This window comes from Nerophis ophidion, linkage group LG21, assembly GCF_033978795.1.
Source record: "Nerophis ophidion isolate RoL-2023_Sa linkage group LG21, RoL_Noph_v1.0, whole genome shotgun sequence".
Taxonomy (NCBI): domain Eukaryota; kingdom Metazoa; phylum Chordata; class Actinopteri; order Syngnathiformes; family Syngnathidae; genus Nerophis; species Nerophis ophidion.
In genome coordinates, this window is record NC_084631.1 from 8,764,646 (window position 1) to 8,781,008 (window position 16,363).

General features: G+C 43.6%; 2 protein-coding genes across 9 annotated transcripts in view; one reads left to right on the forward strand and one right to left on the reverse strand.

The window, feature by feature from the left end:
• Window positions 1–14,651, forward strand: part of LOC133539676 (sodium bicarbonate cotransporter 3-like) — a 62,688-nt gene extending 48,037 nt beyond the window's left edge. For 4 of the 8 annotated variants that reach the window (XM_061881758.1, XM_061881760.1, XM_061881761.1 and 1 more), the window contains 5 exons: window positions 1,661–1,834; window positions 1,906–2,040; window positions 5,191–5,276; window positions 5,355–5,462; window positions 8,624–14,651. In XM_061881758.1, the coding sequence (XP_061737742.1) occupies window positions 1,661–1,834; window positions 1,906–2,040; window positions 5,191–5,276; window positions 5,355–5,462; window positions 8,624–8,699 (579 nt within the window). In that variant the 3' untranslated portion in view covers window positions 8,700–14,651. Of the gene's footprint in view, window positions 1–1,660; window positions 1,835–1,905; window positions 2,089–5,190; window positions 5,277–5,354; window positions 5,463–8,623 lie in introns of those variants that run through there. The other 4 variants (XR_009803467.1, XR_009803469.1, XM_061881759.1 and 1 more) reach the window with 3 other exon arrangements.
• Window positions 6,736–10,781, reverse strand: zgc:153896 (uncharacterized protein LOC569930 homolog). Its single transcript, XM_061881766.1, has 5 exons — window positions 10,413–10,781; window positions 10,186–10,331; window positions 9,486–10,109; window positions 9,196–9,418; window positions 6,736–9,122 (listed from the first exon to the last, which is right to left on the reverse strand). Exons 1-5 carry the CDS (start codon window positions 10,645–10,647, stop codon window positions 9,055–9,057), a joined length of 1,296 nt encoding a protein of 431 aa, XP_061737750.1. The 5' UTR covers window positions 10,648–10,781; the 3' UTR covers window positions 6,736–9,054.
• Window positions 14,652–16,363: the final 1,712 nt, after the last annotated feature.

The following is a 16,363-nucleotide window of genomic DNA, read 5'->3' on the forward strand; positions in this document are numbered from 1 at the left end:
ATGTCTCCAAAACCCCTACTTCCTCAGTAAAATAGGGCAAAGATTGCTGATCACTAATTCATGTTTGATTTGTATTTGGATTTGGGGACGGCGTGGCGCAGTGGGAGAGTGGCCGTGCGCAACCCGAGGGTCCATGGTTCAATCTTTAAGGTTTTACTAATTACGTATAAAATACTACACGGTCTAGCTCCAGCCTACCTTGCCGATTGTATTGTACCGTATGTCCCGGCAAGAAATCTGCGTTCAAAAGACTCCGGCTTATTAGTGATTCCTAGAGCCCCAAAAAAGTCTGCGGGCTATAGAGCGTTTTCCGTTCGGGCTCCAGTACTCTGGAATGCCCTTCCGGTAACAGTTCGAGATGCTACCTCAGTAGAAGCATTTAAGTCTCACCTTAAAACTCATATGTATACTGTAGCCTTTAAATAGACCTCCTTTTTAGACCAGTTGATCTGCTGCTTCTTTTCTTTCTCCTATGTCCCACTCTCCCTTGTGGAGGGGGTCCGGTCCGATGACCATGGATGAAGTACTGGCTGTCCAGAGTCGAGACCCAGGATGGACCGCTCGCCGGGACCCAGGATGGACCGCTCGCCTGTATCGGTTGGGGACATCTCTACGCTGCTGATCCGCCTCCGCTTGAGATGGTCTCCTGTGGACGGGACTCTCGCTGCTGTCTTGGATCCGCTTAAACTGAACTCTCGCGGCTGTGTTGGAGCCACTATGGATTGAACTTTCACAGTATCATGTTAGACCCGCTCAACATCCATTGCTTTCGGTCCCCTAGAGGGGGGGGGGGCTTGCCCACATCTGAGGTCCTCTACAAGGTTTCTCATAGTCAGCATTGTCACTGGCGTCCCACTGGATGTGAATTCTCCCTGCCCACTGGGTGTGAGTTTTCCTTGCCCTTTTGTGAGTTCTTCCGAGGATGTTGTAGTCGTAATGAGACAGTCCTTTGAGACATTTGTGATTTGGGGCTATATAAATAAACATTGATTGATTGATTGATCCCCACCTAATACCAACCTCGTCACGTCCGTTGTGTCCTGAGCAAGACACTTCACCCTTGCTCCTGATGGGTGCTGGTTAGCGCCTTGCATTGCAGCTCCCTCCATCAGTGTGTGAATGGGTGAATGTGGAAGTAGTGTCAAAGCGCTTTGAGTACCTTGAAGGTAGAAAAGCGCTATACAAGTACAACCCATTTATCATTTATTTATTTATTTTGGTAAAAAAGTTACTCTTCAAATGGGTTTCTTTTGTGATTGTGACTGCTTGTCGAATGTTTAATCAAAACATTCCTGATTAGAAAGTGTGTTTTGCTCACATTCCTCCTTCTTCTCCCCCTCCCAGGAGACAAGACATTTCTCTCAAACCCCTCTCGTCCCTCCTATCTCATTCATATAAGCTACAAAGTTATGGAATAGTTCTTTATGGCTCAGTCACTCTCTCTCTCTCTCTCTCTCTCTCTCTCTCTCGCTCCTTCTTGCTTTCTTCTTTCTTGCCATAGCAGCATAAATGTTTTATCTTTGTAATCTGATGTTATTTCAGTACTCAAATAGATACTTTAAATATCTTAGTTTCCTCTGGATATATATTTATTGAATAGTAAACATTCCACAACTCCTAAGTCCCCCTTCTTCACGTGTTTTGTCGTTGATGTTTGCAGCTCTTCGACCGTATCAAACTGTTCGCCATGGCACCCAAGCACCAGCCGGACCTCATCTACCTTCGCTACGTGCCTCTCTGGAAGGTGCACGCCTTCACGGCCGTGCAGCTGTCCTGCCTCGTCGTCCTGTGGCTTATCAAAGCCTCCGCCGCCGCCGTCGTCTTCCCCATGATGGTGAAACACACGCAGATTCCAGGCGACACCCGACCACCCCCATCCCCCGTGACTCAACTGCTCTCCGGCAGGTCCTGGCGTTGGTGTTCATTCGGAAGCTTCTGGACTTCTGCTTCAGGAAGCGAGAGCTGAGCTGGCTGGATGACCTCATACCCGAGAGCAAGAAGAAAAAGGATGACGACAAGAAGAAGAAGCTGGAGAAGGAGGCGAGCGCCACCTTGTGACCATGTGACAAGTATTAATTTGGACAGCAGGTTTTAATTTCTTTTAAGTGTTTTTTGACAAAAAATATTTTAGTTTTAGTCTGATTTTACTCATCTAAATTAATTTTGTTTTAGTCTAGTTTTAGTCAATGAACATTTTAATCAGCTTTAAAAGTACCTTTATTTAGACTACTTGCAAAACATTTCTTTAAAGGGAAACTTCACTTTTTTTGGAATTTTGCTTATCATTCACAATAATTATGTAAGACAAGAACACATATGTTTTTTCTTTTTTTATGCATTCTAAGTACGACCATAGACTCTGAACGTGATTGACCTATGTCGTAGGCACAACCTCTTTTTATCCAATCTTTTCATAGCAAGACTCCTTTTTATTGCTATTTAATTCATGCCGTGTTTGTTATTGGGACAGAAAACAGTTTTTAAGCTTTCATAGAAAGGTTCAAATGTAAATGAGGTAAAACGTTTATCAAAATAACCTTTGTCCACAGGCTAATAATACATTTGAAAATAAAATAACAATAATGAATGAATCAAACATTCAAGAGAGAAAGTGCATGAATAAATTGTTAATTAGTTTGCTACACTGATTTGCTTGAACAATGAATATGGAACAAGCAATAATTATATAACTTAATAGTGCAAAATCAACATTCAAAAAACTAACGGAAAAAAAATAAATGGTCAAATAAATACAATTTAAAAAAACTTTTAATGCCTATTTTCAATTTGCAGTCTTCTGAGGTAAATATCAACATTACATTTTTCCACAGGCTAATAAATCTTAAAATAAAATAATAATGAGATGGGTGGGGTTGGTGGTGGGGGGCGGGTTTTGGTAGTGGTCATTGCTGCAAGGGATTCTGGGTATTTGTTCTGTTGTGTTTATGTTGTGTTACGGTGCGGGTGTTCTCCCGAAATGTGTTAGTCATTCTTGTATGGTGTGGGTTCACACTGTCGCGCATATTTGTAACAGTGTTAAAGTTGTTTATACGGCCACCCTCAGTCTGACCTGTATGGCTGTTGAGCAAGTATGCGTGACATTCACTTAAGTGTGTGTACAAGTCGCATATATCATGTGACTTGGCCGCCACGCTGTTTGTATGGAATAAAAGCGGATGTGACAACATATTGTAGACAACGCTAAAGGCAGTGCCTTTTTAGTACCGGCGGCCCAGCTCTAATGTTAATTTGATATTGCCTCAAGGGCCAAATGAAATTGTACGGGGGGCAGAGTTTGACACCCATGTCCAGAAGACATGATTTTATTTCACAATTCCTTGAGAGAAAAAAAACACCTGGTTAGGTGTGTGTATAGCAGTATATGTGCGGTATATAGTGACATGACATATAATCATGTCATGTGTGCCTTCCTTGGGTGAAGCCAGCTTTACAGCTATGTTATTATTATACGGTTTGTTACTTATGTGTGTTAAGTTGCAGCCATTTAAAATACTTTTGTCAATTTGTTCTGGCCCAAAATAAATTGGCCCTTCGAAACATATCTTTGTCTTTGTGTGTTGTATGTAGACCACATTGCTTGGCAGAGTTCAGTGTTATTCTCCAGTGCAATAACAGTACTGAAATGAAGGCTAAAAGGGCATTAATGGGAGCCTTAAATAAAAAAGAAAAAGAAAAAGAAGTAACTAAATAGTTACTTTTCACAATAACACATTACTTTTTGGTTTAAGTAACTGAGTTAGTAAACCTATGAAAAATATTCAACGAAGTAGAAGCCCAGGCATATATAGATAGATAGATAGATAGTACTTTATTTATTCCGTCAGGAGAGTTCCTTCAGGAAAATTACAATTTTCAGCACAATCCCATTCAAGATCAGACAAACATTACAGGGAGACAGAACAGGATCGCATAGAACATGTCCCTCTTACATGTGTGTAGGAGGGAAACATCAAAGAACACAGAGGACATTAAAGACATTAAAGCAGCAGATACAAGCAGACACTTCTACATACAGCTATGAATAAAAAGTAAAAGAAACATATCCACTGTGGTGGCCTCTGCGGTGTTCCACGCCATCGTCCGCTGGGGAGGAGGGAGCATGGCCAGAGACAGAAGCAGACCCAACAAAGCAACCAAGACAATAGTGCAGTGATTACAAATATATTGGAGGGCAAATTCCACAGTGAAGTTAAAGTGCCAATGATTGTCACACACACACTAGGTGTGGTGAAATTATTCTCTGCATTTGACTCATCACCCTTGATCACCCTCTGGGAGGTGAGGGGAGCAGTGGGCAGCAGCGGTGGCCGCGCCCAGGATACATTTTGGTGATTTGTGGGCCTACCGAGGATGTCGTGGTGGTCTGTGCAGCCCTTTGAGACACTAGTGATTTAGGGCTATATAAGTAAACATTGATTGATTGATGAATTCCAACCCTTGATGCTGAGTGCCAGTTGACGTACTTCACACAAAAGTCACAATTTCTCCGTAATTGTTAGTCCAAAGCTAATGACGACTCTGGCAAAACGAGGGCCACACTTTTTGGGGGCGTTTTTCCGTGTTTTGTGATGTACATTTTACGTGTTCGACAGCCTGCTGGTCACTGCATTAAGGCAGCGGAAGAGTGCATCTAATAAGGTTGCAAAAATTCCTCAAAGGTATACTTTGTCAACATAAAATCATGTTTTTTTTTTAAGTTTATGAGCTGCAGTATGTTTAGAACTATATTTAGACATATTATTTTGACAGGAAAACTAATGTCAGTCAGAACGACTTAATTGCATGCATGTGGGCACAGCCGCACATGTCCTACATACCAAACATGGCGCCTGTTGTTTACCTGTCCATACTATCTTTATACACGGCCAGACTTTTGTCAAGGTTGGATTACAATTACAATGAGATTGTTTCTTATGGAAAACTCTGCTTCACTTAACAAACTTTTCGAGGTACAAACCATGTTGTAGAACCAATTAAGTTTGTTAATTGAGGTTCCACAGTATTACGATGTGGAACATCATACATTTTTGTTGACGAGACTGTCAGTTTTGTTATCATCATTTTGTTTTGATTAGTTATCGTTTAATTTTTGTCAACAATAACTATTACAAAAAAGTCAACACTGCATGTGACGATGTGACTCTCGTTCTTGACCTGCTCCCTTCCCAGGATTTCCAACAGATGTCAGACCAGGCGGCAGAAATATGTCCGTACGAACCAGCCATGGTTATCGAAGTGGAAAGTCTGAAAGGACGGTGCGTCATCGCCACACGCACACACACACAACTTTGAGTGTCTAACAAGTTGGTGTGTGTATTTGTGTATGTGTGTAGTTTGGACCCATCAGAAGTAAACATCTCGTGTGAAATGGACAAAAGTGGTGTGTGGAAGTCGCTTTCTGTGATGTCTGACGGTAGCAGAGCTCTGAAACGCACCTACAGGTGAGCCCGCCTTCACTTCATGTACCTCACCGATGATGTCATTGGTGACTGGTAAAAACTGCTAATGTCAACGTCACTTGTGATGTCATTGACATCATTAATCACGTGACTGGTGACATCACTGATCATGTTACAGAAGATGTCACTGACAAAGTTTCTGATGCTGTCACTGATGCTAATGTCATTACCATGTCACTTATGATGTCACAATGCCATCACTGACAACGTCACTTATGAGGTCAGTGATGTCATCACTGTTAATGTTACAGATGATGACATTGACAAATTTTCTGATGACATTACTGATGTCCTCACCATGTCACTTATTATGTTACAGATGATAGATAGATAGATAGATAGATAGTACTTTATTGATTCCTTCAGGAGAGTTCCTTCAGGAAAATTAAAATTCCAGCAGCAGTGTACAGAGTTGAGATCAATTTAAATACAAGTAAAAAGTAAATAATGGGAGTTTAAATGGAAACAAAATAGAGAAATATTACAATAAGAATAAAAACTAAAAAGCAACAATGGGAATAAAAATATAACAGTAAAATAAGACTATAACAAGACAAAGTAGGCAGTAGTGACCATGTTATGAAAACGTATTGCACTGTTATTGTTTTGCATCCCCTGTCATCCTAGTACCCCCCACACCCCGCCCCAGAGAGGAGTTGTACAGTCTAATGGCGTGTGGGACAAAGGAGTTTTTGAGTCTATTAGTCCTGCACTTGGGATGAAGCAGTCTAGCACTGAACAGGCTCCTCTGCTTACTGATAACGCTATGCAGAGGGTGACTGGCATCATACAGGATGCTCACTAGTTTGTCAACAGTCCTCTTCTCTGCCACCGTCACCAGTGTGTCCGGTTTCATTCCGATTGTAGAACCGGCCCGCCTGATCAGTTTCTCAAGTCTGGAGCTGTCCTTCTTAGATGTACTGCCCCCCCCCCAGCACACTACTATGATGTCATTGACAAAGTTTCTGATGATGTTACTGATGTCGTCAACATTGCACTTATTGTGTTACAGATGAGATCACTAATGACATTACTGATGATGTCACCAAAGTCCTCATCATTTCACAATTGACTTCAGGGATGACATCACCGGTAATGTTACAGATGATGTCACTGACAACATTACTGGTGATGTCGCTAATGTAATGATCGTTTCACTTATGACGTCACAATGCAATCCTTGATGTTGGCCATGACAACATCACTTATGCAATTGACGTCAGTGATGACATCACTGGTAGTGTTACAGATTAGATTAGATTAGATAGTACTTTATTTATTCCGTCAGGAAAATTACAATTTTCAGCACAATCCCATTCAAGATCAGACAAACATTAAAGGGAGACAGAACAGGATCGCTGACGGGTCTGCCGGCTTCCAGCGCCCTTTACAAAAAAAATTAGATACAGGTAAACAAGGGGGGGAGAAAAAAATAGAAGATTAAAATAAAATAAAAAAATCGGTCTTAGCCTGGGCCCTGGAGAGGGGGTGCAGACTGAGGCCAAGGGAAAAAAACAACAACTCATAGCCATAGTACACACCCCTCTTACATGTGTGTAAGAGGGAAACATCAAACATCAAAGAACACAGAGGACATTAAAGACATTAAAGCAGCAGATACAACCAGACACTTCTACATACAGCTATGAATAAAAAGTAAAAGAAACATATCCACTGTGGTGGCCTCTGCGGTGTTCCACGCCATCGTCCGCTGGGGTGGAGGGAGGATGGCCAGAGACAGGAGCAGACCCAACAAAGCAACTAGGACAGCCGACTCCACTCCCGGCCAGTGTCCAGTCCGCATGATGTTGCTATTGTAATGATCATTTCACTTATGATGTCACAATGCAATCCTTGATATTGTCACTGACAACATTACTTGTGCAATTGATGTCAGTGATGACATCACTGGTAGTGTTACAGATGATGTCACTGACAACATTACTGGTGATGTCACTAATGTAATCATCATTTCACTTATGATGTCACAATGCAATCCTTGATATTGTCACTGACAACATTACTTGTGCAATTGATGTCAGTGATGACATCACTGGTAGTGTTACAGATGATGTCACTGACAACATTACTGGTGATGTCGCTAATGTAATGATCGTTTCACTTATGATGTCACAATGCAATCCTTGATGTTGGCCATGACAACATTACTTATGCAATTGACGTCAGTAATGACATCACTGGTAGTGTTACAGTTGATGTCACTGACAACATTACTGGTGATGTCGCTAATGTAATGATCATTTCACTTATGATGTCACAATGCAATCCTTGATATTGTCACTGACAACATCACTTTAGTAATTGATGTCAGTGATGACATCACTGTTAGTGTTACAGATGATGTCACTGACAACATTACTGGTGATGTCGCTAATGTAATGATCATTTCACTTATGATGTCACAATGCAATCCTTGATATTGTCACTGACAACATCACTTTAGTAATTGATGTCAGTGATGACATCACTGGTAGTGTTACAGATGATGTCACTGACAACATTACTGGTGATGTCGCTAATGTAATCATCATTTCACTCATGATGTCACAATGCAATCCTTGATATTGTCACTGACAACATCACTTATGCAATTGACGTCAGTAATGACATCACTGGTAGTGTTACAGATGATGTCACTGACAACATTAATGGTGATGTCGCTAATGTAATCATCATTTCACTTATGATGTCACAATGCTATCCTTGATGTTGGCCATGACAACATTACTTATGCAATTGACGTCAGTAATGACATCACTGTTAGTGTTACAGATGATGTCACTGACAACATTACTGGTGATGTCGCTAATGTAATCATCATTTCACTTATGACGTCACAATGCAATCCTTGATATTGTCACTGACAACATCACTTTAGTAATTGATGTCAGTGATGACATCACTGGTAGTGTTACAGATTATGTCACTGACAAAGTTTTTGATGATGTCATCACCATGTTACTTTTTATGATACGGATGAGTTCACTGATGATGTCACCTATGTCATCGTCATGTCATTTATGATGTCACAATGACATCACTAAAGAATGCACTCATATCACCGATGATGTCTCTTATAACTAAACTGATGATGTCACTGATAATGTCATGGTATCTTCCAGCCAGGAGAATCTTGCCAGCGTTGTCGTGGGCGGCGGAGGAGATGCGAGGGTCGCTGACACAGAGACGTCACTATGAGCTGCCCATGAGGTCAAAGTTCACTGTTACTTCACCGTTTTATGGTGAAAATAGACAAAAGTCTTTTTGTACAATGTTGACCAATTAATATTTACGTGTGAGTAAGTTTAGTTTTGTGTATGGTGGGAACACGCTTGCTGCCTTTATAGATGTATGCATACATTTGTAATCAAATCAGTAAATTACTTAAAAAAGACCCTCTACTTTATGTTTAATGTGGCGCACGAAGATGTCAAAGAACATAAATAACCAGCTCCCAATCAGATTTCAGAATGAGAGAATCTTGTAGGTCAATTCTGAAGAAGTATCTTCCTGGTCGTCTTCTTAAACCCGCAAGTGTGACCTCGGGTCGAGGTTAGAGGAGCGTGACGACGAGGATGGAGATGAGCGTCACCAGGGACAGCGTCACGCTTTGAGGTCCTCCTGTCAAAACAGAAGAAAGAAAATCATTCGCACTCCTCCGAGGTCTTGATGTCGGAGCTCAATGGCGCCATACCGCCACGCAGCAACATGTCCTGGGTGGCCTGCAGCGACCCGTTGTGCGGCGCCGGTTGGATGTTGAGCAGCTGACACATGAGCGGGTAGATGTGGATGCTGTCAAAGGGCTCGGACAGGAAGTTCTTCTTAAAGTCTGGTCCAAAAGCCCTGAAGATCATCTTCATGTCCATCTCGCCGTTATGGTATCCGTGGTCGCCCTTGTTGACGTAGACGATGAATCTCTGGCGGCAAGGAAGGAGAAAAGAAGCGTTAGAGGAAGCGGGCAGACGTGTTCCAGACCAGACTAACAGAGTTAAGGTTGAATCCGAGGTCGGCGACCACGATGACGGGAGGGAGGCGGCGGCTCCTGGCCAGGTGGAAGCTTTCCGGCATGTCGTCCTTCCTGTACACCGTCAAGTTGGGCGCCTTGGACAGCGCCTCCAGCGCTTCCTGCTCCTTGCCGGGCCTCGGCGTCAGGATCCCAAATCCACCATAGTCCAGGATCTCGAAGCTGGCCAATTTCAGCAGGTTCACATACTTGTTGAGGACAATCTCATCCACCAGGGGGCGCTTCTTGATGGTGGTCATGCCGTGGTCGGACGTGATGATGACGTTCAGGCGGTCGTTCAGGCGGTGGCGAGCAATAGCCTCACTCAGGTAGCCGATGGTGCGGTCGATCTGGCGGATGATCTTTTGCCTGTCGGGGTGGTCTGGCCCCTTGGCGTGGCCCACGTTGTCGGGCTCGCCGTAGTACAAGGTCACCAGGTGGAAGTCCTCCTGAGAGAACCAGCTCAGCACCGTGTCGATGTTCTGCCGCCATTCGGTCTCGTTGTCATCAGGATGTCCCGCCTCCTCTACCAACGCTCGGTTGACGCCCTGCCCGCTGTAGTTTGCCCCGCCGCCCGGAAAGTGGAAGGAGGCGGTTTTCAAGCCCTGCAGCCAAAGAAGATTACAAATGATGTCATATCTCCAGGCCTCAATGTGCAAACGTATGTTTGAAGCACCTGACCTGGTTCTGAGCTGTGATCCACAACGGCAGGGGTCCGTTGTCCCACCACTCAGATCGGGTCAGCGTCTCCTTGTGAGGAACCTTCTGGTTTGTTTTCGTGTTGAACATCATGTTGTGGACGACTTCATGGTCCTCCACCCACCTGCCTGTCGTTCACCATGCAGTTAGACACGAAGACCTGAAACCAGGAACCCGGGGCGACGTGGGGCCAGGGGGGGGGGCGTCACCTGTGATGGTGGTGAAGTGGGACGGCGAGGTCATCGTCAGCATGGGCGGCGTGATGTATTTGGCCTTGACGCCTTCCACCGCCAGCCGGTCCATGTTTGGCGTGTCCACATCCTGGTCATAGTCCCACCTGAAGCCATCGAAGGAGATCAGCAGCAGCTTGTTCCTCGTCTCTCTGAAGGGGCTGGCGGCGGCCAAGGCTGCCGCTGCGACAATAAGACCCACCTGAAGCTTCATGGTCTTGCCGGGAGCAAGCGTGCGGACTGAGAGTCCAAACGCCGAGCAGCGCGTTAATGAGTGACAGCGCTCTGATAGGTATCTGCTGATGTCCACCTAGAAGGAGCAGACCTTGGACCGCGGCTGTCTTGGAATCCATCTTTAACCACACCTCCGGCAGCAGCCATCACTGATGCATTATGGGTTTAATTCCTATTTGCTTATACCAAACATTTGGTGTAGTTGCGTGTCACACGTCACCTTGAGATGATAAGGCTTCCAGGCTCCGCCCCCACACGTTTGCTGCTCTTATCTTGGGAGCTGATATAAATGAATGTGACAATCCATCCGTCTGATATGATGTCAGGGTTGAAGTCGTCTAAAGGTTGGTTTCAGAAATCTGAAGTGCGGCCTGTGAGCTATAACTGGCTCAGGACAAAGTAAGAACGTCACAAAAAAAAAAAAAAAGACTGGAATATGCAATTTTGGGAGAAATTACGTGTCAGTGCAGAAATGTTCTAGCCATCCATCCATCCATCTTCTTCCGCTTATCCGAGGTCGGGTCGCGGGGGCAACAGCCTAAGCAGGGAAACCCAGACTTCCCTTTCCCCAGCCACTTTGACTAGCTCTTCCCAGGGGATCCCGAGGCGTTCCCAGGCCAGCCGGGAGACATAGTCTTCCCAACGTGTCCTGGGTCTTCCCCGTGGTCTCCTACCGGTTGGACGTGCCCTAAACACCTCCCTAGGGAGGCGTTCGGGTGGCATCCTGACCAGATGCCCGAACCACCTCATCTGGCTACTCTCGATGTGGAGGAGCAGCGGCTTTACTTTGAGTTCCTCCCGGATGACAGAGCTTCTCACCCTATCTCTAAGGGAGAGCCCCGCCACACGGCGGAGGAAACTCATTTCGGCCGCTTGTACCCGTGATCTTATCCTTTCGGTCATGACCCAAAGCTCATGACCATAGGTGAGGATGGGAACGTAGATCGACCGGTAAATTTAGAGCTTTGCCTTCCGGCTCAGCTTTTTCTTCCCCACAACGGATCGGTACAACGTCCGCATTACTGAAGACGCCACACCGATCCGCCTGTTCTAGCCATACTTAAATATTACAGTTAAACTACGTCAAGTACCGAGTTATATGCTAATGTTAGCACGCTAGAATGTTTTTTTGTTTGTTTTGTCTGTGTCCTGTCCAGCTTCTCAGGCCAATCCTATAGTTGATGTAGATGCCCGTATCGGTTGTTCAGATTTACTTTACAAAAGAGAAGTGAAGTGAATTATATAGCATTTTTTCTCTAGTGACTCAAAGCGCGGGCTTCACGGTGGCAGAGGGGTTAGTGCGTCTGCCTCACAATACGAAGGTCCTGCAGTCCTGGGTTCAAATCCAGGCTCGGGATCTTTCTGTGTGGAGTTTGCATGTTCTCCCCGTGAATGCGTGGGTTCCCTCCGGGTTCTCCGGCTTCCTCCCACTTCCAAAGACATGCACCTGGGGATAGGTTGATTGGCAACACTAAATTGGCCCTAGTGTGTGAATGTGAGTGTGTTGGCCCTGCGATGAGGTGGCGACTTGTCCATGGTGTACCCCGCCTTCCGCCCGATTGTAGCTGAGATAGGCGCCAGCGCCCCCCGCGACCCCAAAAAAAGGGAATAAGCGGTAGAAAATGGATGGATGGATGGACTCAAAGCGCTTTACACAGTGAAACCCAAAATCAAATTTTTACATTTAAACCAGTGTGGGTGGCACTGGGAGCAGGTGGGTAAAGTGTCTTGCCCAAGGACACAACGGCAGTGGCTAGGATGGCTGAAGCGGGGATTGAGCCTGCAACCCTCAAGTTGCTGGCACGGCCGCTCTACCAACCGAGCTATACCGCCCCTGTGAAGGATACTTCTCTTGTTGCCTTATTTGTATCTGACTTTATTAAATAGATTTATATTATCATTTGGTGCAGCCGGGCCAGAGCAGGAGGGGATAGAAAGAGAAAAAAATAGAAGACAGTGTTAGAATAATTATGTATATATCAGGGGTCGGGAACCTTTTTGACTGAGAGAGCCATACAAGCCAAATATTTAAAAAAGTATTTCCGTGAAAGCCATATAATATTTTTTTTAAGACTGAATTGTTGCGATCCGCTGCTCAGATCTACACTATTTATTTTTCCATTTTGTATATTTCTCCGACTACTTATTTCCTGTTTGCTTTGTCACAATGGTCACTCATCAGACCACCTGCTAGTCTCGCCCCGCACACCTGCTACTAATTATCACCCTCCTATTTAAGCCAGCCTTTTCTGTTCATTCTGTCTGGGTTCATAGTTTGCTCTCACGCAACTGTACGGCTGGTTTTTGATCGTTTGCTTTCACGCAGTTATTTCTATTCTCGCTAGCTCTCATGCTACGCACATTGTTATTAGCTCTCATGCTAAATGTTTTATTTATTCCTTTTTTGTGTGCCCACGTGCCAGTTTAATTTCCTATTTTTGTATTTCCTAGTTCTCATACTAGCGTTTTTGGTTTGCCTTTGTATTAGCTCCAGTGTTTCTGTTCAGAGCTCCTTTTTGTTATTTAGAATCAATTTTATTATATCTAACCTCTTGCCGTGTTCATGTCAACGCATTCTCGAGGGAATCAAACCCGGCATCACAATGCCCACCAGTCCTCACATGAATACAACTAAATGCAACCATTTTTAAGTAGGACCAATATTTTTAGAGTATAATAAGTCTCTTATTCTTTTTAATAACACTGTTATTCTGAAGCTAACCAACAATAAATAAAATACTTCGTACCATTAATGCGACTTCTTGAACAGGTGCGGTAGAAACCGGATGGATGGATTAAAATGCATGAGAATGTTTTATATTTTGAACGTTATTTTTGACACTGTGATTACCAGTGGAATTATTCATTAGTTATCCTGTTAAGCAATGTCAGCTAAGATTTATCTGAGAGCCAGATGCAGTCATCAAAAGAGCCGCATCTGGCTCTGTAGCCATTGGTTCCTTACCCCTGGTATATATTATCACACTAACTTTAATGCTTAAGGGCCATTGATATAAATTATTGTCAATTGTGCTGAAGTGGTATTTTTGTATCTATGCAAGCTGGCATCCCGTGGGGTCAAAATGATCATGAAAACGGTGAGCAAAAATCCCAGAACCACACGGCGGGACCTGGTGAATGAACTGCAGAGAACTGGGACATAAGTAACAAAGGTTACCATCAGTAACACACTACGCCGACAGGGAATCAAATCCTGCAGTGACAGACGTGTCCCCCTGCTTAAGTCAGTGCCTGTCCAGGCCCGTCTGAAGTTTGCCAGAGAGCACATGGATGATACAGCAGAGGATTGGGGGAATGTCAGATGAAACCAAAATAGGACTTTTGGTATAAACCCAACTCGTCGTGTTTGGAGGAAAAAGAATACTGAGTTGCATCCCAAGAACAGCATACCTACTGTGAAGCATGCGGGTGGAAACATCATGCTTTGGGTCTGTTTTTCTGCTAAGGGGACAGGACCATTGATCCGTGTTAAGGAAAGAATGAATGGGGCCATGTATCGTGAGATTTTGAGCCAAAACCTCCTTCCATCAGTGAGAGCTATGAATGGTTGACCAAATACTTATTTTCCACCATAATTTACAAATAAATTCTTAAAAATTCCTATAATGTGAAATCGTGGATTTTTTTTTCACATTCTGTCTCTCATAGTTGAAGTGTACCTATGATGAAATTTACAGACCTCTGTCATCATTTGAAGTGGGAGAACTTGCACAATCAGTGGCTGACTAAATACTTTTTTGCCCCACTGTATATATATATATATATATATATATATATATATATATATATTGCCTTCTATTTTAGTTACTTTGAATTTACAACCCCCTGGCGCTGTCTAGTACGTTCCTTATACTGTTTTGTACTGTTTTTGTACTTACTTTGATTATTATTTTCAACTGTTTGTAAATGTTGAAATTGATGAATAAAGGTTTATAAAAATAAATAAATGTGCAGTTAATCATGTGACCGCCTGGCTCTGTTTGATTAGTGAAACGGAGTCAAACGTCACCAGTGACTGCATTTGATTGGTGAAACGGAGTCAAACGTCACCAGTGACTGCATTTGATTGGTGAAACGCAGGCATGTGATAGATCCTACTTTGAATGTATGTCTGACAAAACAAAACAAAGCGTGCATTAACAGATCGATAAAAATCGGTAGCGGGGAGCGAGCTGAATGTAGATAAATGGAGCGGAGTAAAAGTAGCGTTTCTTCTCTATAAATATACTCAAGTAAAAGTATGTTGCATTAAAACTACTCTTAGAAGTACAATTTATCCCAAAAGTTACTCAAGTAGATGTAACGGAGTAAGTGTAGTGCGTTACTACCCACTTCTGCATGTGACGTCACAGATGTAAAACATATTTTTCTCCTATGTCCCACACATTCTTTTTCTCCTATGTCCCACTCTCCCTTGTGGAGGGGGTCCGGTCCGATCCGGTGGCCATGTCCTGCTCGCCTGTGTATCGGCTGGGGACATCTCTGCGCTGCTGATCCGCCTCCGCTTGGGATGGTTTCCTGCTGGCTCCGCTGTGAACGGGACTCTCGCTGCTGTGTTGGATCCACTTTGGACTGGACTCTCGCGACTGTGTTGGATCCATTATGGATTGAACTTTCACAGTATCATGTTAGACCCGCTCGACATCCATTGCTTTCCTCCTCTCCAAGGTTCTCATAGTCATCATTGTCACCGACGTCCCACTGGGTGTGAGTTTTCCTTGCCCTTATGTGGGCCTACCGAGGATGTGGTGGTGGTTTGTGCAGCCCTTTGAGACACTAGTGATTTAGGGCTATATAAGTAAACATTGATTGATTGATTGATTGATTTTGCACAATCAGCCGTTTCATCCATCCATCCATTTTCTACCGCTTATTCCCTTTTGGGGGTAGCGGGGGGTGCTGGCGCCTATCTCAGCTACAATCGGGCGGAAGGCGGGGTACGCCCTGGACAAGTCGCCACCTCATCACAGCCGTTTCATATTAAGCAGGGGTGTCCAAACTTTTTCCACAGTGGGCCGCACACGGAAAAATTTAAGTATGCGGGGGGGCCATTTTGATATTTTTCATTTTCATACCATAAAGAAATATATGGATTTTTTTTTTTTTTATCCTTAGGGCTCCTGGGGACCATAGAGGGTCTCAGTCACTAAAATGTTAAAAATAAGTCAAATTATTGTTATTATTTTTTATTGAATGCTTACAGTAAATCTGTATATCAACTTGAGGTTGATATAAAGTAAAACAAATAAGGTTTTATGCCTTTTCTGTCAAAGACAACTCTGTTTTTTATAGCAAAACTGCAGTATTTAGATAGATGGCTAGATCAGTGGTTCTTAACCTGGGTTTGATCGAACTCTAGGGGTTCGGTGAGTCGGCCTCAGGGGTTCGGTGGAGCCTCTGCGGCGGAGGTCAAGACACCCGATTCATCGTGTAAATAAAAACTTTTACCGATCGGCGTATTATGAATACAGCAAAAGAGCAGAAGTCCCACTGTGTGTAATTTGTTATGAGTTAATGCAGTGTGTTGGTTTTGTTCTTGGAACAAGGTGATGTTCATGCATGGTTCATTTTGTGCACCAATAAAAAAATAAAACTTTTTCTTGAATTTGAAAAAAATATATATATATTTTTTTTTTTTACTAAAGAAGGGTTCGGTGAATGAGCATATGAAACTG

Excerpts from the sequence above, each read along its gene's own strand:
- zgc:153896 (XM_061881766.1), bottom strand. The coding sequence starts at position 10,647 with ATGAAGCTTCAGGTGGGTCTTATTGTCGCAGCGGCAGCCTTGGCCGCC. Across the intron at positions 10,332-10,412 it reads CCACTTCACCACCATCACAG|GCAGGTGGGTGGAGGACCAT; the intron begins GTGACGCCCCCC and ends GGTGAACGACAG. Across the intron at positions 10,110-10,185 it reads GGATCACAGCTCAGAACCAG|GGCTTGAAAACCGCCTCCTT; the intron begins GTCAGGTGCTTC and ends CTTTGGCTGCAG.